At 42.1% G+C, this 26,023-nt stretch overlaps 2 protein-coding genes across 3 annotated transcripts in view; both read left to right on the forward strand.

Moving 5' to 3' along the window:
- The window catches only part of LOC126565134 (elongation of very long chain fatty acids protein AAEL008004-like), a 588,598-nt gene that overhangs the window by 545,881 nt on the left and 16,694 nt on the right, over positions 1-26,023 (forward strand). The gene's annotated exons all lie outside the window — the stretch shown is intronic.
- LOC126560575 (uncharacterized) lies at positions 16,007-16,828 on the forward strand. Its single transcript, XM_050216533.1, has 2 exons — positions 16,007-16,575; positions 16,774-16,828. Exons 1-2 carry the CDS (start codon positions 16,007-16,009, stop codon positions 16,826-16,828), a joined length of 624 nt encoding a protein of 207 aa, XP_050072490.1.

The raw sequence follows: 26,023 nt of genomic DNA on the forward strand, positions 1-26,023 counted from the left end.
TTCTGTTTGAATATTTCTGTATTGCATACACTGTAACCTCTGAATCCGGTTGGAACTTTGTTACTGGTTCTGGCCCAAAAATCTATATTTTCGTTTCAGTAGTTGAACGTTTATCACCATTCGTCTTACAAAGAACAAAAGTCGATTATAATCTTCATGACACGCACATATCCTTCAGAGATCAGAGATCAAAACAACTTCCATCCAACGACTCCTAGCATCTGTAACTGACGAGTATCAATTCAACGTTAAAAGATAATACCATGTACTCCTGACCGATACTCTGTGTAATCTCGCCCAGAACTCGTCCACCGACATGGCACAGATTCCAATTCGTAGCTAATTTCGAACCCCATCCGAAAATGTATGACGATTTCTCACAAAATTAAACCCGGAAATGAATCCAATTTAACATTCACCACCACCGGCAACCGGAGCCCAACGCCGGAGCATGAGCATCGAATCGAACAAAAGAGGAAATTAAACGCCCACAGCCCATTAAACAACACTTACCTCGCTGCGTGTCGACCGCCCTTAACTCAACGGATATCCGATTAACTGCTTTCCACCGACCGAGCGTACCTCGGTCGGTACCGGAACACGGTACCATACCGCCCGATCCTTCCGCAACCGGCTTGGTCCAGTTGTGGGAAGGTATAATTTTTTCACCCGACACACACCCGATACCGGCCGGTCAATACCAACATCCCTTACAGCTGACCGTCGTACGATGCGGTGCACGATCAGCTGAGATTTTGCAGGAAACTGTTTGCCAAAAATGTTGCTGTTGGCCGTGTGGAGATCATGCATCGGATGCGGGACGGTGTGGTTTCGTACTGCAGACACTCACGGTACGACACTAACGAACGACGTCACGGTACGGTGCAGCTCGAGTGAAGTGCAATAACTTTGCTCCCAAGCTGCACTGAATCATGCTCACTGACCCCATAAATCACGGCCAATTTCCGGCGCAGTTGAAGGTAGAAGAGAAGTCACTTTTGCACTGCGCGAGTTGTACCATTTGCTTGGGAAGAATCGAGCATCACCGGCAAAGGTGGGTTGCTAAACTTATGGATGATGAGAGTTTGGAGTTTGTTTTTTGTTTGCATACATTTTTTAACACGTGGTTGAGGTGTTGTCATGTTCTTCACGTTTGATAGAGGTTTACAACTATTTCACAATTCTTTATGCCACAAAATATCCCCCCAAAACATTCTCACTCCATCAATCCACGAAGAATTAATGTCAGTTTGCCACAACAACTACCTCGTTAAGCCAAGGCATGTCCGTTCGTTCGCGCCAGCACGTGCCACCCTTTAAGACATCAACAGATCGTCAATGTTTCGTCGTGACCGATGAACAAATTAATAATCCCACCGATTGTAACACCAGATAGCTCATCTCATCATCCTCATCACCAACATCATCATCATCATCGCCTGTCGTGTTTGCACTATATCGCTTTCACGTCTTACGACCAGAGACGGCTCGATTGCACAGAACCCATCATCGCGATAATTGACGCCATATCGTCGAATCTCGGCAGAAGCAGCAACGAAGCAACCAGGGCTATCGATATTCCTTTGCCTGTATATATCAGTTATCACGTTTCCACGGAGGAGTTCGAAAGCCGGTGTTTATTTCCGTGCCCGGTTTTCACAAACCGCTTCCAGGCACCGAAACGCCTAAAGTTAGGCATCACGCTTTACGCGCCTTAGCTTTTCGGCCGTAACGCGTTTTCACACCCGCCACCATCGACGATGATCGTCGTCTTTGCGCCTTTGTTGAAACATCTTTAATCGGATTAGGTTTTCATTATTGCATTAATTATTCACTTTCACAATCACTTCAGGGCTTCACCGTTTGCCTCATCCATCCGGCGCACGGTTATGGAGGGGGACAAACGCTGTGGTTTAAGTTGTTTCGCTGTGGCACACTGATCGATAGTAATCGGAACCCCTTCCGTTATGGAAAAAAAAGGTTATGTGGCGATAAACAGCTTTTTTAATCTTCATTTCTTTTAAATATGATGCCGTAAAATCCTTTGTTAAAACTCAAAAAAAAACCCTCACAACGCGCACATTAAGTAAGATTGCCTATTCTTAACAGGGCAGCCTCGCTCTCGCTCCATCGTACTAGGTTTTCAATTCTAAGCTAAAGACACGGCACGACTATGTTAACCGAAACTCTGCAGATGACTCTATCAGATGTCAATCTGGTAGGCTCGGCTCACCCGCCAGAACAATCCAGACAAAGCCAAATGACAGCAATCTGTCCATTATCTCACGACCGGCCGCGTTTACTCATTGTCAATCTGAACTGTTTCGCCATCTGCTCGCCGCCCTCCTTTCCATCGAAACGGATCCGGCCAACAGATGGCCCCCGGGGAAAACGAGAAAAAGCATCCCCGTTTCGACTCCGCAGGTGGATGGGATGAGAAGCGCACAAATCTCTACTATGAATAATTAATCATCTTTATGTGCTGTATGCGAGGCCATTCGTCACTTTGTGCCGTGTGTGAGTGTTGGTACTCTATCTGTGTATGTGTGTTTATTTTACGTGTTTGTGTGTGTATGTTTATGTTTATCTCACACACGGTTTGTTTCAATTTTTATTCGCACACCGACACACACACACACTGGACAACAAAATCGAAGGGCACAAAATATGCTCACAATTATTGTGACGTGACTTGCCGAGCTCTGGGCCACCTCGGCGGTTAAACTAACCTCTTCGCTTCGTTGCACTAAACCCCTACCTAGGGCAACCAAACGCTTGGGCCATCGCAAACATTCGATGAGCCCCGATCGAACGCAAGGGAACGTGGAAAACGCAGCGAACGCGAACACCCGGGACGCACGAAAACACATCCACCCGGAACGAGTGACACGTCGAAACTGAAGGCTCCCTCCCGAACATGGATGCAAACCGAACCAGCCGAACATTTTCCCAGCAACCGACATTACGCGAGACTCGGTTTTGTGTGGAACCGACGGTTCATGCGAGCCGAAGAAAAAACGACGACAGCCTCCGGGAAAACCGGTGCTCAATCCGAATGGTTCAGTCGGTTTTTCGGTACGCTTTCACGAACCGGAAAAGCGATGTAACATTTCATTGTGGCAAGGAAAAAACTGAGTTCCTTCACTCATCAAAACAAATCGTCACTCAGCAGGTTTTTGCTCACCTGCCCGTGTAGTCCTGGTCGTGAGGACAGCAATGAGTTACCTGTGATGAGAAAAATTTCTCATCTTGTATGGTTCTGATGAGTGGTTAATGTTTAATCGGACTCATCCCCAGCATCTTTGCTCACGTATTAGAGTAGAAGATGCCCTAACTTTCCTATTATTCGAAACCTCCGAGGATCTACATATCCGCTATTGGTGCACAGCAAACAAGTATGACACAATTCGATCTCATTTGGAAATGAACGATGAAAGCTCTGGACAAAATCGAAATGGAGCTAAAGAATGAGGTCACAATTAAACGTAAAACTTTAACCGTAATTCAATATATGTATTTTGACCTTTCAATCCAATTTTTAGCAATTGGATTTGATTTTTCAATCTCATATGCCACCCGGAGAAAAGCTTGTATGAAAACACTTATTTCTACTGTTTGTTTGCTTGTGGTGGTGTTTTCTTCAATTCCTTTTTGCTTCATTTGCATTCCCAACGTAGAGCTTCGTGCAAAGCAACGCTGCAAGCTCATCCCGAAGGTGAAAATTCAACGTAAAGGACACATTCTCTAGTGTTCTGGATGTCACGTTTGCTATACCGAGGTTTATGTCTCAGAAATGAAAGCGAAAAATCAATCGTTTTATTTCGATGCTTCTGTCCTAGTTCTGCAGAATCGATTAATAGATTTGCTATGCATATTAAAGGTCGATAGAAGTAGTCCTAAGCTTTACTTATCTAAGGTCAACAGTGTGCATCTATTACAAAATAGATGTAGCGTATCGCGCACTACAGCAAGAGGTAACTTCTTTATTCTTATCTGGGACGAAACTGGGACTGTATAGAACATTAGTAGTCTTAGTAACGAATGTGGATCTCCTATGTGCGGAAAGACAATGGAGGAATCCCTACAAAGGTTTGTAATACCACTGTAAACTCTCCAAGAAAAGTCCTTATCGACAATCCACGGGGCCAGAGGAGGCGTGATAAGCCCGAATTTCTATTGATTGATGATGTTGATGCATGCGCCAGAACGGCCTGGATAACAAATATTTTGGATTTTGGATTGGCTAAATACAATCTCGAAACTGTTACAGTGTCTGATGGGTTGTTAAATAAGTTGGTTTTATTAAAGAGCACATTAATGTACATGTCCTCCTCAATGCAACTATTTAATATCCTTAATTATTTCCCAGAAACCTAATTTATTTAAAGATAATTACAAAGTATAACACAGCATTAGTTAAACAATATTAAACCAGACTTTTCCTTCAAAATTGGCTCAAAAGAATGCATGAAGAGCGAAGGAGAAAAATCTTTTCCCTTTGAAAGCGACACAAAGTAATACTTCAACCCTCAACCACATACTAAACTTCTCCAGGAATTTGGTTCCGCTATGCCACCTATGGCACGGACGACCACCGTCATTCCTTTCCATGTCTCCTACCCCAGCCAGCAGCTTCAGAATGGTGGCCCATTCGGTCGTACGGTTGTAGCTATTCCCCAAAGAGAATAAATCGTAAAAACTCTTTTAACTTCTGCTTTTTCACGCAGCCTCTCCCCGATTGCACTCGCCTGCCCAGTGTAAGCCAGACAACCGTGTGCAGTTGACTAGGATTTTACGATTCCTCCTCCCGTTTCCGGTATGTTCTCATTTTGGCCACTCAACCACAATTACAGCCAGCGAGCTGTAAGTCCGTTGCACTTTTCGACCACCGGCAACGGGGCTATTCTTTTGAAGAGTTTGTAATGCCCCCGCGGACAAGTAATGCTCATCGGGACCATAAACTTGCACCACACACGCGTTTCGGTGTGTGCAGCTTTCTGTGTGAAGGTGCTTTTTTTTTGTTTGTGAAAACTTCCGGGAGGAAAATCTTTCTCTTGGGATATGAATCAGGACACAAAATGACGGAGAAAGAGAGGGAGAGAGAAACAAAGCGTCCTAAGGTGTTGCTTGATACTTGCCTGTGTTTTGGGATGGAATAAGGGTTTTTGTTTTCCTCACTTTTTTACTCTTATGAGGTTTCTCGTTTGGTTATTTTTGCCCGAAATACAAAGTTTTCGTCTCATCAACTCGTGCTGAGATATGAACTTGTAGCAACGGTTAATAAATAAAATATATAAAAACTTTGCTGTTGGAAAAAGGTTCCTACGAACTCCAGTTCGTAGGACTGATTTATTTTAATGCTGTTTCTAACAAGTTTGGATACAAAATTCGATTTCATTAAAATACTTTTCCTTAAATTTGTCTAATTAAAAATATTAAGTAAATTTCTCCTTTTGCTCAAACAATTCGCCTTCTTTTTTCCAAAATTGACCCCATCTTCTTTTAGAGCATTATGTTGTCTTCCAAACCATTTCCGTCGCTTGCGCTCATACACATACAAACACAAGCACAATGAGTGCTTACTCAGCAGTGTCTTGAAATAAATCGTTCCCCAGGCGGTAACGGGGAAGTGAAATAATGGCTCATAATAATCGCATTACTTTCACCACAGAGAAATGGGAATTAAAAATATATGTGTATTGGCAGGTGTAAGCAAAATATTCCCACATTGTCTTCAGTTCGGTTTGGTGGGGTGGAGCGCCTCACACTTCAAGGGTTTTTTTTTCATCGCACACACACACTCCTATGCTATTGTTTCGATGGTTCGACAACCATTTGAGGTGTTTAACGTTCATGTGAGTTAATGTTCGTGATAAGTACCGGAGGTGCTAAATACTCACTGGGTGGGAAGATTTCCATTACGAATAGGTATCTAAAAATGGGTCCAAAGAAACGCATATGCTTAGAAACTGGTGTAGGCGTGTAGGAAGTGATTAAAATTTACAGAATTAAGATAGCTTCTGTTTTACACTTCTCATGGAAATTAATTTCGCCAAAAAAAAATCAATATTTCTATTAGATTGTAAAACGAAATAAAGCTTCTGACATTAACTAGTAATTCTGCATCTATGATTAAACTCTGTTCAAGAATAAGTTAAACTAAGCATTGCGTCTCTCTGAATTCACTGCCACTTAAACAAAACATTACTAATTACAAACATCTAGAAATTTTTAAGCTTATTCTACTATTTTCGGAATCAATTCACTTTTTTAATTTGATGTATTGCGCATTGGAATACACGAGAAAACCGTTATTTTTATTTTCCTCTTCAAATGCTCTGTTCCGAAAAACCTTAATCACCAATAGCTTATTTTTCTGCTAGTCTTCCTTCTAGCTTGATCTTTTCGCTTACTTAAACTTCAATGAGAGCCTCAGAGCGCTAGCCATGCAAGTCGCACCCACCGCACATCAGTCCGAAAAGGATCATCCGTTCTACCCGTATCTCGGGGTGACTTTTAATCTCGCAACAACCATCCGTTTCCCTCGGCGGGAATTAGACTCGTGGCCTCCGCCAAGGAGGCTCGCTTGGATGGCTTACGGTGAAGGGGAGAGGCAGCGGGAGGTAAAACTTTATCCACTATTAAAAAAACTTAATAAAAGCGAAAGAGACCAACCGACGGCCAGAGCGCAGTAATGCTATGTACATTAATGGGAATTGATGAATGACATTTTTATGGAGGACCTCACCAACCACTTCACGGGTCCTTTGCTCGTTTCAGGGATGTGCTTTTCGTGCTTGTGTGTGTGTGTGTGTGTGTGTTTTTTTTACAACGTACCCACTTATACCTCTTAAACTCTTGCAGCCATATACGAGCTCGGTGACCATTAGGTAGGTAGCGGACGGAAGCGATTTGAGAAAGTTTTTTTTTCTTTCTTCTTCTGTTGTTGCTTTCCAACCTGTTCCCGTTTCCGGATGCGGGTGGACACAAAGCACAAAATCGCTTCGCCCCTACACTTTCGCATGGTGTTTGGTTTTATTTTTCCTACGCTTCTCAAACCCCCTTTGGAAAATCCCTGGTCGGTCCCCGGCCCGAATGCTTGCCCCAGTCAGGATGCCTTTCTTGATTGCTGTTTTTTTTTTCTTCAAATCTCATGCGGACCGCTTGTTGGTTCCCTTGTTGCTACTAAAGACATTAAAAATATGTTCATTTCCCGCCCTCGTTCTTTTTTTTTCTCGAAGTTGCTTGCCGTTGTCACGATACAACAACCATTGCAGAGAGCGAGAGAACATTCCCTGGCTCTGACCAGCTTCCCAGCCCGCGGGGGAAAGCTTGGACGAAGCGTACGGATAAGGGCTAAGCGGCACACGCTTGTTGTGGGGTGCATTCCACAAATGTTTCCCAGGGAAGCGCTAACCGTCCGGGCAGCATGCTCAGGAAACACAACCCCCAGAATTATGTGTATGGAGATTCTCGATTGCAAAGGATTTGTTTTGCTCTGTGCGCGGTGGGTGTACGTTTGTGCGAATAAGCAGAAAACGCTCAACGGTTGGCCAGACTCGAAGCGAAGAACAAAACAAAATGAAGAGGAATGAAGAGGAAATATACGGAACTAATTAAATTTTATGCTTTTTAAATAGAAAGTTTCCGCGAAATCCCAGTCGGCCCAGAGCGGTACCAGTACGCTCCCGGAAGTGCCCGGTGTGCTAAACTTTATAGACACCCAGGAATGCTTTGGGCGTGCGTTCGGTGTGTATTAAAGGATACGTTTGAGTTGAGCTGACTCTTTGGATGGTGGAAACTTTAAAGAAACGAAGCTTGAAGTCACAACTCGTTGAAGAGCTTTAGTACACCAATTATTTCATAGCATCGGATCTCAAGCCCGTTTTCTTAAATCAATAACTGAATATACTGCTCTTTGGCTGCGTCGATCGATACGCAATAACAATTACAATGGTTCAACCCTCAATCACTCAACCCTGTCTCGTCCATGATATCAGGAAATCATTAGCCATTCGAACACCTTTCATCCAGGCGCCAATCGAACGAACTAAATTACCTATTTCTCTGTCCTTCATTGCTTGTTAACCAGCACTCGATGCAAGAAATAAGACAAAAAACACCCCTTTCCTGTGAACAAAGGACATCCCCAGAATCATTCCACGGTTCCACGGAGAGAAGGGAAAACACCTTCCGTTTTATTTTATTTTTCTGCCCCTACTAAACCCATTTCCACGCGGTCCCTTTACTTTGATGGAAAACCTTCGCACGCTTGTCCCGGTACCGCGACGGTACACAAATTCCGTTCCTTCCTTGCCCAGTTTCCCACAACCTTCTGTCTCATCCCGGTTGGCAGTTTATTTTATTGTTATTTCCACCAATCTTTCTACTTCGGTGTTCCTTTTTCATCGCCTAGTTGCCTGCCTTGCTGGGATGGGCTTTTTCTCCGTTGTGTTTTGTTTTGTTTTCTTGCGGTCCCCTTGTTTGTTTGCTACTCTGAGGCTGTCCTTCGCATCTTTTTTTTTTTTTTACAGGACAAACTGGATTGAGCAATAAAAAAGACGAACAACACATCTCAACCCTGAAGCCATTTTCACTTTCCTCCTGTTGGCGGTTGCTTTGGAACCCCATCTTAAGGATTGATGGGGAAGCTCCTTTTTCACACCGCCTAGAAGATTTTCCTCCAGCCTCTTCATCTGGATGAAAGGGAAAAAACACACAAAAGCAACAGAAACATGAAACCAAGTTGTAGGAGCATCTGAGTATTGCTAGTAGAAAAAAAAAATTACACCCTCACAGTTAAACCCGGGCTGAGTGGATGAATGGTGGAAAATGAACCAGTTATTTTCACGCCCTTGACTTTACCCAATTCGTCACCGGCATGGGTCCTTTAATGCGATCGGACTCAAAGGGAACAGCTGGTTCACGGTCGAGATTTTCCAGGGCTTTTCCCTGGCATCTCATCACCCAGCGTCAGTAGCCGTGCCGTTTTTATGGCAATTTTAATTTTATCTTTCGCTTTCCGATAAGATAAAAGTGTGTCTTTTCGGGGTGGCACAAAACCAGGCGTTCAGGCGTAAATGGGACGATGAAAATGAAGGTACACTTACAAATCTCATCCTAAAAACCGATCTTATTTTCCTCCCCCCTGAATCCCAAGCATGACACAATCGCTCACTTTAGCACTTTCGGTTCCACATGCCTCAGCGTGCGCTGCCGTTTGGTAAGTGGAATATGGTTTGGAAAATACTAACATAATACCTTATACGGAAACATTTAACGATTTTGGGGTGTAGTAGCGATCTGTCCCGAAGGCTGTGGGCCGGTAAATGTAGGCAGAAATAAAATAAAATCCATTCTTCCTTGCATGCGTTTTGTCGTCAAATGCACGTAATGTGTGAAAATGTGGCATGGATTGGAAATGGTTCATAAAAATGTTGCCACCGGTACAGTTTATCTGTTTCGATACCGAACCCGAGACCGGAAGACAGGCACGGAAGGATTGCGAGTGTGCTGATTTTATGGGTGCCTCGTTCGACAATTTAACTCCGGGTGGGTATTATCGTGCAGACAGACGAGTTTTGGTAAGCTTTCACAACACGACGGGGGAAACATTTTAGAAGCAATCGTGTTTACTAGTGCAAATTAAACTATAACTCGTTTTGCGCCAATTGCTCTATTCCGTTCGGTCATTTACTACAGGTTACAGTAAAAGTAAAAGTGGTTTCTAAAATGGCAGTAAATGTTGTAATCAACATGCTGGCACGAAAACATTAACGTGAATTTAATTGGTGGCTTAGACAGCTTCACCTATTTTTTTTTATTTACTAAACTGGCTCTTTCGGGTAATTTAATGTAAATAACTCCATTTGCAGGATTGCTTGATTTAGTGGTATTCCAGGGAATGTCTAAGATCGTGAATTAAATCCTGTACATTTGGCGAAAATGTGTTTTTTGCCTGGTTTCTATTAATCAAGAAGTGTGTCTTCAGGCTTGTACAGTGATTATTCCTAAATTAGGCATAATGGTGCTTTGAATCCGAACAGTAACTGTTAATTCTCGGCTTCAGAAACAAGAGACCTGTGCCCTATTGATCCACGTAACTAACCGTCCATTTGTTTCTCCATTACTTAAATCAATTGAAAACTAAGTATCAACAATTTTTAAAGCAACACCCCTTTAAAACACTACCAAATTTTTAAGTATTCTCTTACCTCTGGAGAAACCAAAGCACTATTGGTCGAAGACATAGTCATAATGATCTTTACTGAGAGCCTTAGTGCTACTGCAGCACTGAGATCTCCGAAGGCTATTAAAAGTCAGGATTCCTTTACCATCAAAATCATTGAACTGCTTGGCTCGATGTTCGAAAAGAAGTTTGGAATCTCGCTAATTTAGGTCACTTCTCATTGTGGAATTCCCGTCAATGAGAGGGCTGATTCACTGGCCAAAACACACGTCAAAGTAGGCGATTTTTACAACCGACCTATCTCGGCCCAGGAGCTCCTTCGTTTTCCACAGCAACTTTTCCTGTCTCGCTGGCAGAGCATGTGGGAATACAGTGTTCTGAAGGGATACAAAATAGCCATCAAACCACAATAGCCAACTCAGATCCAATAGTTACACCGATAGTGACAGAATAAAACAACTACATCTACCTGAGGGATACAACACACAGCAACCAACCGACCCGGACAACAACTACACATCCATAACCGAGCATGCTCGGAATAAGGCAAAGAATAAGAAGGAAATGTCTTACTATTAATGATGACTGCTTCAGCCCCACATGGTGCCGTCATATAGCTACATCAACGTGAGGTGATGCTTAGTAATAAATAAAACAATATTATAGTGATGAACATTGAACATGAACATGAACGATTCAGTCCAAAAGACTAAGCGGTGAAAATGTTTACTTACTTACATATCAGGCATTACAACCGCTTTCGCCGTCGTCCGCCAATTCGTTATCCCGCCCTTGATGGCGGATGATTCCACGCCATCCTCCCACCTCAATCTGGGCCTATCACGTTTCTAAGCTGGGTCGTCCGGTGCCATGCGTATAACATGGCCAGCCCATCGGAGCCTTTAGAGCCTATTTCGTTGCACGAGATAGCTGAGGTCGTCATACAGTTCGTACAGCTCGTCGTTATAGTTGCTCTCCCATTGTCCTTCCACACATACGGTCCCAACGATCCTTCTGAGCATCTTCCTCTCGAACGCGGCTAAGAGGGCTTCGTCTGTTTTGGACAGGGTCCATGTCTCAGAGGCGTAGGTGAGTACTAGGACTATAAAGGTACAGTCTCATCTTCGACCGTCGCGACAGATTTTTTTGGGGTGAGAGGTTTCCTCAGGCTGTAGAACGACTGGCTGGCCGCCAGCATCCTAGCGGGCAACTTCGTCTCTTTGCTGTTTTCGTTGCTGACTTTTGACCCAAGATAGGTGAAGTTTTGGACGACTTCACATTTGCGGTCACCTATCCGTACATCACCCCGGCACGTAGTTCCGGATTTCTTAGTAGGGCCGCTGATCAGTGGAAATAAGATTGTTTAATAAAGTCTCTATTGTACAAAGATCGCTATCTATGTCAGAAACGGAATTATTCTCGTGACAATCATTCAACTCCTCGTCAAATTGTCTAATAGCTCATCTGCAATTCATCTTTAGTCAATTGAGGTTATCCGGATGATCATTCTCTTCAACCGGTTTGGCTAATTTTAATACATCACACAAGAATCTAGCAGACATCTCAGAGTTTTTTTTATATTTATCTAAGGTCCTTACAGGACAACTATTTACATATACCCGGAACTATGTGCCAGTAGAATATAAAATCTTTGTTTAATTATGTTCGACAATTATCTTAAACTGTGTCTGGACAACATGTTCACAGAGAAAAATACGTATTTATATATAAAAATATAGTGAAAAAGGTTGAATTTTATTAGTTTCATTATAAAATATCGTAAAACACGATCTAATTCCCATACAATCCTTAAAGCACTTACTTTGTAAATTAACTTCTTCGTTCCAGTCAATGCAAAATCGCGTTGCGGTCAACGCGTTCCCTTATCATTATGGCAAAAACCATAAACATAAACCATAGTTAGAATTTTCACCACTTAAAGTGGCTTACGGTTTCATCACTCATCGTTATATCGCCGCAGCAGTAGCCAAAATCACACGCATTTACTTTCTGATACGTCTTTTCGCTTGTTTCTTCTTTCGGGCACAGTTTCTGCAGCACAAAATCACAACCGATGGATACTTTTCAAACACAAACCACCCACCACGGTACTGTTCGGTTTCCAAGTTTCCGAGGGAGACAATTTTGAAGCCTATTTCTATCCGACCCGATCGTTAGCGAAAACTGTCCCATCTAATGCCTCTAAGGAATAGCGTGGTGAAAAACTTTACCCATGCCCCATACCCACCGGTGGAAACTTTCTATTTTTGTTTGTTTTCATCAACACACTGCAATCGTTTCTGGAGGGAAGGAATGGCCAGAATGTATCCACCTCCCCCCAGGGAGCGATGCCTAATCGATTTTCGCTGTCGGCGGAAGTGACGTTTGCCGCAACAAGCGTCCTAACTTTGCTTTCGGCTAGTTGAAGTTATTTTCATTTTTCGGCCTGGTCTGACAGTGTTTGGACGTTTGTTTTTTTTTCTGAGTCCATTTTGTTGTTGCTTTTATTCTTTGAAAACCGCTTGTCTAAAACTGTGCTGATTACTGTTGCTCATCACAGTTCCAACCATTCGACAACCAAGAGTGGTACAGACGGGGAGAAAAAGGCACGGTGGATTGACCTCTGTTGCGACAAAATATCTCGTTTTTCCACTTCCAGTTTCACTTATTCTCAATTTGATTCCTTCACGCTGTTCGATCCCCGTCCTTTATTCCGCCAAGCTGCACTCGTCCAGCAACCTGTCGAAGGCCGCTTGGGCTAGGTACAAAAAAGCACAAATCGACAACAAAACACTTACGCAGCCTGCCATTCCAAAATTGGCTACATGGACGCATGTTACGCCATTAATGGCGAGCAATTATTGAATTGGCTGCAATCAAACGTGCGGCCATAAATTTCCTCAAAAAAATAAGCTTGCTCGCTTGCATCCTGCATCCCCCTGGAGATTTCCGGTCCGCGAGATTCAGTTATTGCTGGATCGTCCCTTTCCCCCTGGTTGCTTAACTACTTCGTTTCCCCGTAATACAAAGCAATAAAAACCATCGCATCCATTCTGACCTGACAGGCAGAAAACGATCCGGAAAAACACTGCAGCACGAGACATACTGTTCCCGGTATCAATCCGATCATAAATCGTTTCACTTTCCGTGAGCTGCCCCCCGGAAAACTCATTGCCCATTAGTATACAACCTCAAACGTTTTCGCGGTCCCAGGATTCCAAACAGAGTTTTACAATCTTCGAATCTCATTGGTTTCGGTGTGTTTTGGTTCAGATTGCTATTAATCGATGCCTCTCCTTTATGCCAGGCATTCTCTAACTGATAATTAACAACATATTTTCGCTTGTCACATCACTTTTGCCCTTTGCACACCTTCCCGGATCATTCTAACACGGTCTGCAGCATGTGCAACAGCACTTGTAATTCTATTTTCCACGTTGCCTCCGGATACTTCCCCCCCCCCCCCACACTTCAACCTTCTTCCCCTTCCGCACCATTACCCCACACCAGGTAATAACCTGACTTAGGGCCAGCCCCTGCTCATAGCACACCTTTTAGCGACGCATGACGTTGCAGCGTGTGAGCGATTTTTTACGACGCAACATGCCGTTAACTATAAAGCTGTGGTTCGGCTGCCCCGGTCCAGTTGGCATGGTGTCAATACGGTGTGCACGCACTCGCTGACACATTACCGACATTAGGCAGAACATGAGTGAGTGTGTGCGGGCGTGTTTTCACTGCCGCACATTACCGGGGCCATTATTTTCCTATTAAAAATGTAACTAGCCTCCGAAATGAGAATCTAATACCCACCTCGAGAAGCTTACGGGCAGGCGTTCAAGGACGTGAAACGCGATCCAAGGCATCTCTCGATATGATGAAGCATTAATATTTCATGCCCAGGAACCAGGACGGGTAAGTTGTTGCTCCGGGAATGGTTAAAGATGCAGTTAGGCACAGCGAAAACCTTCCTTTATTCCATAACAAATCCAGTATCCTTTAAGCCGACACTGGCTGTAACGTGTTACGCATTAGCGCTCGAATGGACGCTAGAGTGAAAATAAAAACTGGACAAACAACGTCCAAATGTTTGGTGGACATGGGTGATAATGATGAGCAGTGAAAGGACTTTAACGGAAGCACGTGCAGTGAGTCGTTTGGAGCAGGCGTGTGAATGGACAGGTGACGAGGCGCGTTAAAGTAAATATAATTTTAGGGGAATAAAATAGAAGCAATCAATATTGTTGATTATTGGAATCAATATTAGAATAATTATATGATTCCAATTGAATCCCATCTTCTTCTGAAATAGTAATTTTCAATGCTTAGCTTATTGCTTATTGATGGGAAATAAAGTTCTTTAAATGTTTACTAACTTAAATAAACTCTGACCCTGTAGATGACCTAAGAAGACTATGAGCATAAAGACAGGACATGAATATTCCACCGGAGCCTGACAAGTATAATTTGTCGCGCAATAGCACGATCATCGTTCAACTCACAACACTGATCGTTGGTTGTAATGGCTCCTCAGTTATGCCTTGACACATGTATCCCAGATCTCCACTTGTTTAGATGGCGGTCACTAAGTCGACACCGTGATTTCAAGCCCACGTTTGATCGTCTCACTCATGTCCTATTACTTAAAAAACTTAAAAGTATGAGCATGGTTCGATCATTCATTTACTCTGCAGTTTCTTGAAAAACCACTCATACCGTGTTAGAGTGGGCTCCTGTCCGCATTTTGAAAGTCATTTCGTTTTCCCGAGCGCGTAACCCTTTGTCTGGCAATTATACCCTGCGTGATCTTCCACTTGACCATGTTTCTTGTGTAAAAGATCTTGTTCTCTTGGACTCGAGACTAACTTTTAACAACCAAATCAAGAACGTAGGGTAGTCTGCCAGCCAAAAGCGAGGATTGCTTCTCCGTTTGGCTTCCGAGTTCCGAGATGCCGTCGTATCCTGTACGCTTTCAAGTACTGGGTCTGGAATCCTTAATTCTCACCTCACTTATGCTCAAGCTTAGTTCATCGCCTCCATTCTACTGAATGCCACTGATGCTCCTTGCTTACTCTCATCCATTAATCTTTATGTACCCACGTAAAGTCGCCGTTCTCGTCCTAATTTTGCGATTGCATCAAGTAGATCTTATGTTAGGGCGAATGATCCGCTTCTGGGAGCAATAAATTGCTTTAATTCTTATTCCGATCTATTTGATTTCTTTCTTTCCTTATCTTCCTTCCACGCTCATCTTCTTGCATCTAATTCCTTTCCCTGGTTCAATCCCTTTTTAGCGATAAGTTAGAATTATTATCTCGTGTAGCTCTAGGCAGATAATACGAATTGTATTAAAAATAAATCAATAAAATATGGAGTTAAAATATCTGCATCAGCTTTGGGCAGGGTCTGTTTCTCAGTAGCGTTTGTGAGATCTAGAACTATACGTGTTCTCTACGGTTCCAGCTTTATCTACCGCGGCAGGTGTTTTAAGTAAGAAAGCTTGCTTAAAACAGCCATGCTCTAATGCCAAGCTATGACAAATATTCAATACACCCATTTGTATCTCAACCCAAGATAGATGGAATTTTGAAGAAGATATTGTAAAACTCTTTTTAAAAAATGACACCTAATCTGGCAGCATCGAAAGAGAGATCATCACCCTAGGCCTACTGTTCAGCGTATCCAATTTAGCAATCCAAGCAATCTGTCTACAGCTATTTTCTTTCTTTGTATCGCCTGTTACGTACATTTTTTGTCACCCGTCAAGCACACGTTTCCAAATTCTTCGTCCACAAATTTCCACCAGTTTTTTACAGCATGGTGTTCCGGTTTTGCGGCGTACAGCTTGCGAAGCTTCATCAGCTCCTGTTGCGTAAGCATCAAAAATTGCTGTTTACCTCGCTGTTGATTGGTTTGACCACTGCAACCGCTCACTGGCAATCCAATCGCCATCCCGCCCTGATGAATCATTTCCACGAAAATTTACGCACCTTTCCGTGGGAAATTTCGTTCGGTGCCTTCGCCCTCCTGTCCATCGGTGCCCTGCTCTCCTACGGCTTATACCGGCACTATCGCTGCGGCAAGGAACGTCGAGTAAGGGCATCGGTACAGCAACGATACATCGACTACATTGTGCTTTGTCTAATGGTAAGCGTAGCCAAAGCTGCCCGCCAACATCTGCACTGCCCCGACAAGGAGGGACTAGCGTTGCAGCAGCTGGAAGAATATCGGCGTGACATCGAGGTCGCCATCGCTCGCTTTCGGGCCAGTGCGAGAAAACTGTTTCAGGAACCACCAGCAACGTTTGCCAATTCGAACGCCTTTCTCGAACGATACTTCCGGCTTGATGACGAACGATTCGGAGAGGAGATCCTGGCACTGAAGCGGTACGCATCAGCCGAGTCAGGCTCAACATTTGCTAATCGCTTGTGCAAGAAAAAAAGCCCCAAAGTTCATTAATTTGGGCGAATGTACCTTTATCTACGTGACCGTTTCTTTCTATCCCTCTCTCGGACACAGTTCGCCTACGGTTCTAACTTCCTTTTATGATTTTTTTTTCTCTCTATTCTGTTCCCCTTCTATAGAGACGCAGGATCTCTGATGAACGTACCTACCATCAAAGGATTGCTAAACTGGTAAGCTTCAAACAGGACGAAGCTTTCGTGTTCCAAGGAAAGAACCCATCCCGTACGTTATCCCTAATGCGCTGCACCGGCATAAACCCAAACTCGAATCAATTAACAGATTATCAAATAAGCTTGCTGGATGTTTGATTTATGTCGTAGCAGATTTTCTGCCATTTTGGAGCACGGCAACCTTTGAGTGTTTCTTTCGTTTTTTGGTCTGATCCCGAACAGTCGGATGCTGCTCTGTATGATCGCTTTCATCTAGATTAGAATCAAATGGTCATTTTAGGAACAGCAAAAAAAAAATGATCCAATGTTCTATAATGTGAATCAAGCGCAGCAGTAACTGTGGCACTAAAGAAAAAACCTGAAAAGGACAATTAAACTGCCACCCGTATCAGTACTTGTTTGAGAAGTGTCAATTCGATTGATTTGAATCTCTAGCAGAAGCAAGCAGAAAGGACAACGATTTCGAAACTTTCCGTTGTGCGCCTGCTGGTTGTTTTTACTATTTAGATTGGCATCGAAATAACCTGCTAACATGCTGCCAGTCAAACACGTCGTCAGTTGAATTAGAAATTATCTGAAGGATTGAATTTTTTTTCGATAAATTCTACGCTTTTTTGTTTTGAAAAGAAATCATTTTAAATGCTGACCTTTTTTTATTAAAATCCGTATAATACAACTCCATTTGCAGTTTTCATTCAAAGTTCTTACATGATGTACTTGTAATACATTCGAATATAAGTTATTTTTCCATACGTTCCATAAATTAACTCCCTAATAATTCATTATTAAATTATACTTCACACTGATAAATCGATTACACCAACATGAAAATGGGTATGATACTAATGATATTTAAATAAAGATTTACTCGCCGTGCCCAGATTGCGTATAATGAAGCATGTAATTTAGCTCCGCAACAAACGAACAAGAAAAAAAAGTCCCATTTGTTCCATCTGTTTCATCGTTAGGCCTCGACGTGCAAATTGTTTCTTAAATAACAACTAATAACCGTTCCAGCTGACCCCGTGAACCATCCTTGACCCAGAACGAAACTGCCCCCAAAAAGGATGAAAAGCTCACAGTTCCTCTTTCCATTACTCTTTGCAGTAGTTTTTCTTTTCTCTTTGTCCAGTTCCGAAAGATGTAGTCAGCAACGGAACAGAAGCGCCAAGAAAACTACTGTCGCACCATTGCACAAGACTTACCGGGTGAAATTGACCCACCTAAAATAGACACCAGCGAGACGAGGACACCGTTGCCTTCTGTTGGTGGACATAATTTTAATTAAAAAACTTTTCTGCTCATTGCACTGAACGCGCCCGACGTTGGAAGTTTTTTTTCTCCTGTTGTTCCCTTTTCCAAAGGCTTTCACGGTGTCTTCAAAGAGTTATTCGGACGGTAAAGTATCGGTACCGAACAGATGCGGCACCAGCTTGGGCTTTGAAGAAATGGATGGAATGTATTTAGTGCAATATTTTCGTTGCAAACTACCAGCAGCTAATAGTTAATTGATGGTCTTGAAGAAGAGAGGAAAACAGAAAGAGAGTGCAATAGAATACAAAAATAAATGTGTTACACTAAACAAAACTCAATATACCTTTTTTTTTCACATCACGTTTAAAACAGTTATTTTCATCCAACGATCGATTCCACGGCAGAATGAAGCGTTTATGGTTTAAACGCGCCTAACTGTATGCAATCTACATACACACGACAAGTTAACGCTTGGATTATATGATCAAACTGGTAAGTTACAGTATCTTACAAAAATTTAACAACTAGTTGCTCATTGTTGAAATTATGAACAAGTATAATAATTAAATTACCGCTTAAATCAATAAGCTTAAAAACTTCAACCCTCAAAAAAATTGCGTATAATAATACTAAACAAAAGATAAATAAAATCTGTAATATTAATGATTCTGCTGCACCAACATTTCGCCACAAAAGGCAATAATAGAAGAAATCTAGATTACATTCAGTTTATGTTGCATTTTTTTTAACAATGTGATGTTTTTTTTAACCAAATATTTCAAACATTGAATTGAACTGTAGCATTTACATTTATGCACACTCAAAGTTTCTTCAAACTGAAAGATTAAAGTTCAAGGATTTTTGTTACACCTTTACAATCCAGTTCGTTTATCAAATATTGAAGATCAAATTTAACAGAAAAAAAACCTAAATTCGCAGAGAAAAAAAAACCTCTCCTTAATTTTAAAAATAGATTAACTCTGCCTCATCTTCCATCGAATGTGGATGCTGCGTGTGAAGTCAATCACCTTTCTTCGAACCATGTTATTTCATTCTCATTAGCTACCCTCCAGCCTTATTTTAAAAAAACCGGAAAAGAAATACAAATACACTGTTTTTACGGCAAAAAATTCTGTTTTACAACTATTGCTTCCAAATTTATATATCTATTTTAACAACACTGTAGCACTTAAACGGTACCTTTTTCCTCGATTCATATTGCACGATCAATGAATTGTATGCGAAAGCGCTCACGCGTAAAGCACGTCCCCGTGCCGAAGCTTCCATTTCGTGCATTGTTTCATCACAGCATCCATCTTCGTTCGCCAGGCCATGACGATTGTCACTCAACTGTTGCGCTCGAATTCAATGCTCAGTGCCACGATCAGTGCCGATTTGATTATGAGCTGGTTTTTGGTTGTCAAATTTTACATTAATTAGCGCTTCAGTTTCAGTGCCAAAGCTGGCGGGCAGCTCCGGCATGCCCTAATTTCAGTTTGAAAGAATCAAAACTAACTATCATCAGTTTAGCATCGGTTGGGAACGGTTTCACAAATGCTTTGATTTGTCAGAGATGCTTCCTTCGGTTGGCAAGAACCACCGAGCCAATGAAACAGAAACACCCGGAGGTTCGTCAACTTTGCTGTTACATCATACCCACGGAAAAGTCATCTGAAGGTCGTATGCTTTCGGGTGTAAGAAATATTGTGCCCGGTGTCTGTTGCTAATCGAACGACAAGAAGAAGAGAAAAAACATGATTCTCAAACCATTATTAAAAACTTCTTCACACCCCTGCCAGCCTGGTGAGTTCATCGCTTTGGTTCAGGAGTCCTGCAGTTGCCGATTATCTCGAGAGGCTTGGGCTGGGTGAGCGTTAACATCCGCGAACAACAACCAAGTATACGCAAGCGCTTTAAAGCAGGCAAACCGTTGATCAAAGTTTAGAAAAATAACCCACCCAATGCGGATGGACACAGTGTACTATTGCTCGAATCATTTCTGCTTCTTGGCTGTACTAGTGTGCGTTAAGTCGCACTTTTTTCGAATACGTTTGGTAGCCTGTGCTTTCGGTGCGATCGATACTAGTTGGTTCTACTAATTTCGACAAGCGTACGAATTTAAGCGACTAGCATTGTTTACTAAATACCTCATTTATAAACATTCACCAGCAAACCTTAAGCACGATTGCATATCTTCCGCCATTTTTGCAGCTCACTGTTATCAAAATGTGGAACAACCATTCTAAATTATTCACTGGTTTGAAGTCATTTGGATTCTTGTTTTTTTTCTCCTCCTGTTGTTCTTCTCCCTCAACGAGCACTGCTTCGCATGATTATATTATTGGTTCTCGCACATTCTACAGCGCAACGCTTGTAGGTTACTTCCCTTTGAAGAAGAATTTAATAACATACTAAATAACACACACGCACGCGCTAGCGGGCGGTATGTGGCGGCTTCATATCACGTTCATCAGCACTTCCGGTACGAGGATCTTGTGCGTCAAGCGCTTGCGCGTCTCAGCGAAGGGCAGGCAGACCAAAGTTCAGCGATCTTTGTTTGTGTGATGGGGACGATTCTTTGAATCGGTTAACTTATTAATTTACACACTCGTTTGATGAGCATGATCATTAGTAATGACGGTTTGTTGGTTCAAATGTTGTTTCTTGAAATATCCTACATGATTTTATCACAGAAACTTGGGAGCGATTTTTGGAAATAAGTAATACAAACTGGAGCTTTAGAGCTGAGGTAGTGATCAAAACATGATACGATCTTTTTCTAGAGTATGAAAAGTTGTACTATATTTTAGTGCTGTAGACTTGCTTACATTAGTTCGATCGTCAACACTTCTTCTTCTTCTTGGCTTAACGACTGTAAGGTCACTTGCCGGTACCACGTAGTTGGATAGTCAGTCCTCAATACGGGGGGACAGTCCGGATAGGTTTTGAACCCCGATCAGGGCCCGGTGGCGTAGGCCTTAAACTGAAAATAGAAAAAAATCAAATTTACTGTTTTTTTTAAATTCTGCAAATCATAGAGACATATGGCACCTCTGGAACTATTGGTAAGCAATTACGGGTGGCAATAACATTTAAGCATCTTCTAGCTACAAAAAGGGTTTAATTTCGATTCAATTCTGCATCAAAGAAACCTTCTATAAAAGCGTTTTTATGTCTTTCCGGTCTACTTTTGTAGTCAGCTATGACCTTCTAGAGTAGACAGGAAAATTTGCATTTCTCGCATACATTTACACCTCTTTCTGAGCCTTTATGAGAAACCCAAACATTTTATTCAAAATAAGGATATTCTGATACCATTTAGCCGGTTGGTCTTTCCTTTTTTATCAAATATCAACAAGAATATTCTTCTTTGTTCTCCTCAAGGTTCAGCACGTCGCGCAGACATGGTCAAGTCTTTAATCCGTTTCCAATAAACTCGGTCTAAGGATGCAGTCCTTCTTCCACGACTGCATTCGATATCCGGCATGTTCGACTCCACCTGATCCAGTAAGCATAGCCTATGCTGTGCATAGGACTACGCTGTTAGCATAGTCCAGGACCTAAACCCGTAGGTGATCAAATAAAAAATCTTACAATCAGATCACTATCAGATCAAGCAATATGACCAGGCCGTTCTTACGAAAAACAAAAAAAATCACGATCAGATGGAAACATACATGTAAAAAACATAGAAAGGTTACTAAGGCACTAAGTTTTCCATTTTTCTTTCCAAAAATGAATGTTTTAGAATAATCTTCCGCACCAAGTTATAAATCGAAATTTGTACCAGCCGATCACTAAGAAAATTTAAAGCTAATTAAACCATTCATAAAATTTGACGACACTAGACAAACATTGAAATTTTAATCAGAACTTTAATTTATTCACACGCATTACATAAAAGGCATGCCAGGTGATCATTTCTTCGATACCACTTTGAAGGAAATTTTTATTTTGTGCGAAACGTCAATCATAATGCCGCACGCTCCAACCAAACCCACAAGCCGCCTAATCGCACACGACGCACAATTGCTCATCGTCACATCCGCGATCGGGCAGACAGTCAAACTTCTCCGTGAGCTAAGCAACAGAAGATTAACGATAAAAACAAACGAAAGACGTAGCCGCAAACAGATTGATCGAGACAAACATAGCGAAAGAAAAGGAAAAACACTTACGCTTCACTGCGGAGTTTAAATGCATAATTCCATCATATTTCTTGCCTGCCACGAGCGTACGACTAGTGCCAAGGCCATCTGTAAGCCATCCCACCCCTTCCACTTTCCCCCATTGTACCGCACCCGGCCACCTGCTTCACGATCGCGTTCCGATGATCGCACAGCGAAAGGCGGTGAGTGATATGCGCGACAGTGCCTACTGCGGCCACTGTCTACCTTCCTGCCAACACTAATTAGATTGATTGAGCTGAACTGTGCCAACTATCGCCAAAAAGTTTGTCCTGCCAAAAAAAAAAAAAAAATACAGTTGGCTCACCTTCGCCAAAACGGGGACAGCTTGCTGTACGCAATGCGTAGCCAGTGGTATCATTTTTCACCACCGCAAACACACTTAGCTTCTTGGAGTCAACCTTTATCAGCTAACCCAAACTTACGCACTAGATTAGCGTGTGAGACATATCACAGTTACAGCTGGAACATTTTGGGGAAGGTTCAATCGCACATGATACCGCGCGACACATGGTAATATGGTGCCACCTTCAAACACACGCTAACCTGTTGGACATAAGCTAATCCGGATCTTACACAATCACGCGCAGTCAAATCACTTTCAGTTTTGTACACTGCATCCGCGCTAACGACAATATTTGTCGGAAAATCTATCGGAACACCCCTTAGCGTAAGCGGTGGTGCTGTTGAGGTAGGGGGGAAAATATTGACCTACATTCCAGGGCCCAAATTTACCGCCACAAACCCTTGAGCTGTAGAGAGAAGGGTAGCTAAACGTGGTGCAACGATTGGTGGACGTTTGACAACGACTAGCAAAGCGCCTTTGTTTTAAACGGTCGATTGTCAAAGCTGTCCAAAATCAGGTAAAACCTGCAGGTGAACCTGAAGGTTGGCTGGGAAATATGAGAACTGGCCGGTTTTGTATGAAAGACAAATGTAAAAGTTGAAAGTGATAGTGATTGAGCTAGAAGCTCGTGCAGATAACGCGTGAAACCTATATTAACTTATTCAATTTGACTTATTTCTTAAATTCTTTAAATCACATCTCATGAAAATATAGTTTTCAATCTTCTCAACTTAACAGATCATAGACCCCAACCTAACCCCCGAACCGACGAAGGTCAAAGCTGTTTAACTTTGACCGCGAATTTCAGTATTCCAATTCTAATTAGCGTTTGAATGTGAAGCCCAATGCAGGACGACCCCGAGCAGCCAATGTTTTGCGTTGGATGTGATTTTATGATACTCAAATACACGTTCAATCACCGGTAGCACCTTCGTAGTGAACGATCGTTTTTACTGCAGTTCGTCGCTTGAGCTACATGCGATTTGGAACGCGGGAAGCGATTCGGTTAGATCATTTCAATATCATTAACATTGATTCCTACGAATAAAAACCTCACAAAGCATCTCACGAGTAAAGGATTTCACTTCGATACCGAAGAAGAATGTCCATGTCCACATCCAAATCCGGTTCTAGTCGTTTCCGCAAACATTTATTAGCTTTTAGTTATTTTCTGTACCAAACACACACGGCACCAGTTCTCGGACCGAAGGACATTGGTTTTGTTTTGTTCGACACCCAAAAGAACCGGAAAAAAGATCCCAGAAGAATTCAAAACTACAGTTGCGATAAACTGTAATATTCACGGTCATCCAGTTTCTTTATGGGCAGTTCACGATCGGGTAAACCGAACGTTCGAACGCATGCGGTTCGTTGTGGGTCTAAGCTTCTAAAAAATGTTCCGGCAGCGCGTGTCGAAGACTCACCGATATGATAAAACAATGAAAGCGAGCGAAAGATGCGCAATTTAAATATCAATATATGCAAACTCATCGGTAAAGGTGCGTTTCACAGTTCGTAGCACTTTGGTTGGTGTTGATTTGCGTCAAAAGAATACACGGCACATTATATACACAAATCTGTTTTTCCTGTTCGCAGAAACAAGTTTTGCAACACCGTTTTTGGCGTTGTGCTAAAGTGAGTGTGGTGTGTTTGTTCCGAAGCATTCCTCCTTTGGCTTTCGCACAAATGTACGCACAATACTTCACAGTAACACAATTTGCGATTCTGGAAACGGTTTCAACTATCAATCAGACAATTAAAAATAACCAGCAGAACTAAAGCTCTAAGACAATTAAACTTTAAAATTCTATTTGTTACATTGTTACTTGACGTCATTTACTTGCCAACTTATTCTTTCAACAAACTGAATTTCTCCATTGCCTACACGAAAACCTAGCACTAAGTTGGACAGTAAAACGTGATTTAACTGGTGTCATAAATATCTAGAAATGTGTTAATGTGTGCATAAAAATATCATTTAGCACATCGCGGAACTCTGCATAGCATTAATAATTTTGCTTCATCTTTTTACCATTCTACGTTTAGAACAAATTAGTATATTTCGAGTGTAAATTATTTTTTTTTAGCTAAACTCACAATACAAAACTTTTATCGATCACATCTGTTCCTTCGAAATTTCGAAAAGCCACTAGAATTATACAAACCTCTTGGTTCCAACATCTGAACAAGAATGAATGAGTTATCGACAGTGCCAGTGTCCTGACTGCCCTGGAACATGGCACCTCCAAAGACCCCCACATCCAGCTCCTAGACTCCATACCTGCGTCCCCGACAATCGTTTTCTGTTGGATTCCGAATCATTCCGGAATCATCGGAAACGAGAAAACCGACCAACTTGCCAACGATGGTCGGCTCCGTCCTGACGAACCATACAACACCCTTCCACGCCGTGATGCCATCCGCTTCACCAACACCATCATCTCCCAACACTGGAACTCCACATGGCACAACGTAGACCTCAGCAACAAACTCCGTCCTATCAACAGCACAACACCTCTTCATGGGAAGATACCAAATCCAGCCACATCCAACGAGTCCTTTCCCGCCTTCGTATAGGTCATATCCGCCTTACGTACTCCTACCTCCTAGAAAAATCCAGTCCTCCACTCTGCAGCTTCTGTGGTGATCACCGTCCGCCACATCCTCACCGATTGCCATGGATACACGACACACCGAGCCACTTGCCAACTAGAAACTGATTTAACGACAATCCTATCACCCGACAAACTCCATCAGAACCGCCTCGCTAGATTTTTACAAAGAAATTTAAGCAATAGTTCAAACTTATCGGATACCATAAAAGTTTCCATAGTTTTGTAGGCAATAGTTTTCCATAATATTTAAGCCACATGTACTACAGTTTTGTATTAGATTAAACCATTTTTTTTATAAAGTAGAGAGGCGAATGTAGTCTCTAAGACTCAAAGCCTCTATAAATTAATAAAAAAATGAACGAATTGAAGTCTTATTGAAAGCATCGTAATCCCAAACCTAAATAAACTGTGTTAGTCACTTTGTAATACTTTGTCATGATCATCTATTATTCAAATTGCTTAATAATCTCCAATTTATGTCCATTTTCTAATGCACTGAGTGACAAAAATTCACCTGATAGCGATAAGATATGGTCATTGTCTGATTAACCATCTCTCTTTTCTTCTCTTCCACACGATCAAGGTTTTACGTCATAAGCTACCATCTGCCGAAGAGGTAGCGAATCGTAAACCTGGTAGGAAAAAACTCATAACTTGAAATGCAGTTTATAAAAGCGACCGACAAGAACAAAAAATATTGCCCTCAAATCGTGATTCCAATAGCTTTAAGAATCGATTTTTATTCTCGAATACGTCACTTTATCCATGCTACGTTACAAAAGTTTATATCTGGTCAA

Source organism: Anopheles maculipalpis, chromosome 3RL (genome assembly GCF_943734695.1).
Source record: "Anopheles maculipalpis chromosome 3RL, idAnoMacuDA_375_x, whole genome shotgun sequence".
Taxonomy (NCBI): domain Eukaryota; kingdom Metazoa; phylum Arthropoda; class Insecta; order Diptera; family Culicidae; genus Anopheles; species Anopheles maculipalpis.

Coding starts and splice junctions, on each gene's coding strand:
- LOC126560575 (XM_050216533.1), top strand. CDS start 16,007: ATGGTGTTCCGGTTTTGCGGCGTACAGCTTGCGAAGCTTCATCAGCTC. Junction 16,576..16,773: donor GAGATCCTGGCACTGAAGCG/GTACGCATCAGC, acceptor CCCCTTCTATAG/AGACGCAGGATCTCTGATGA.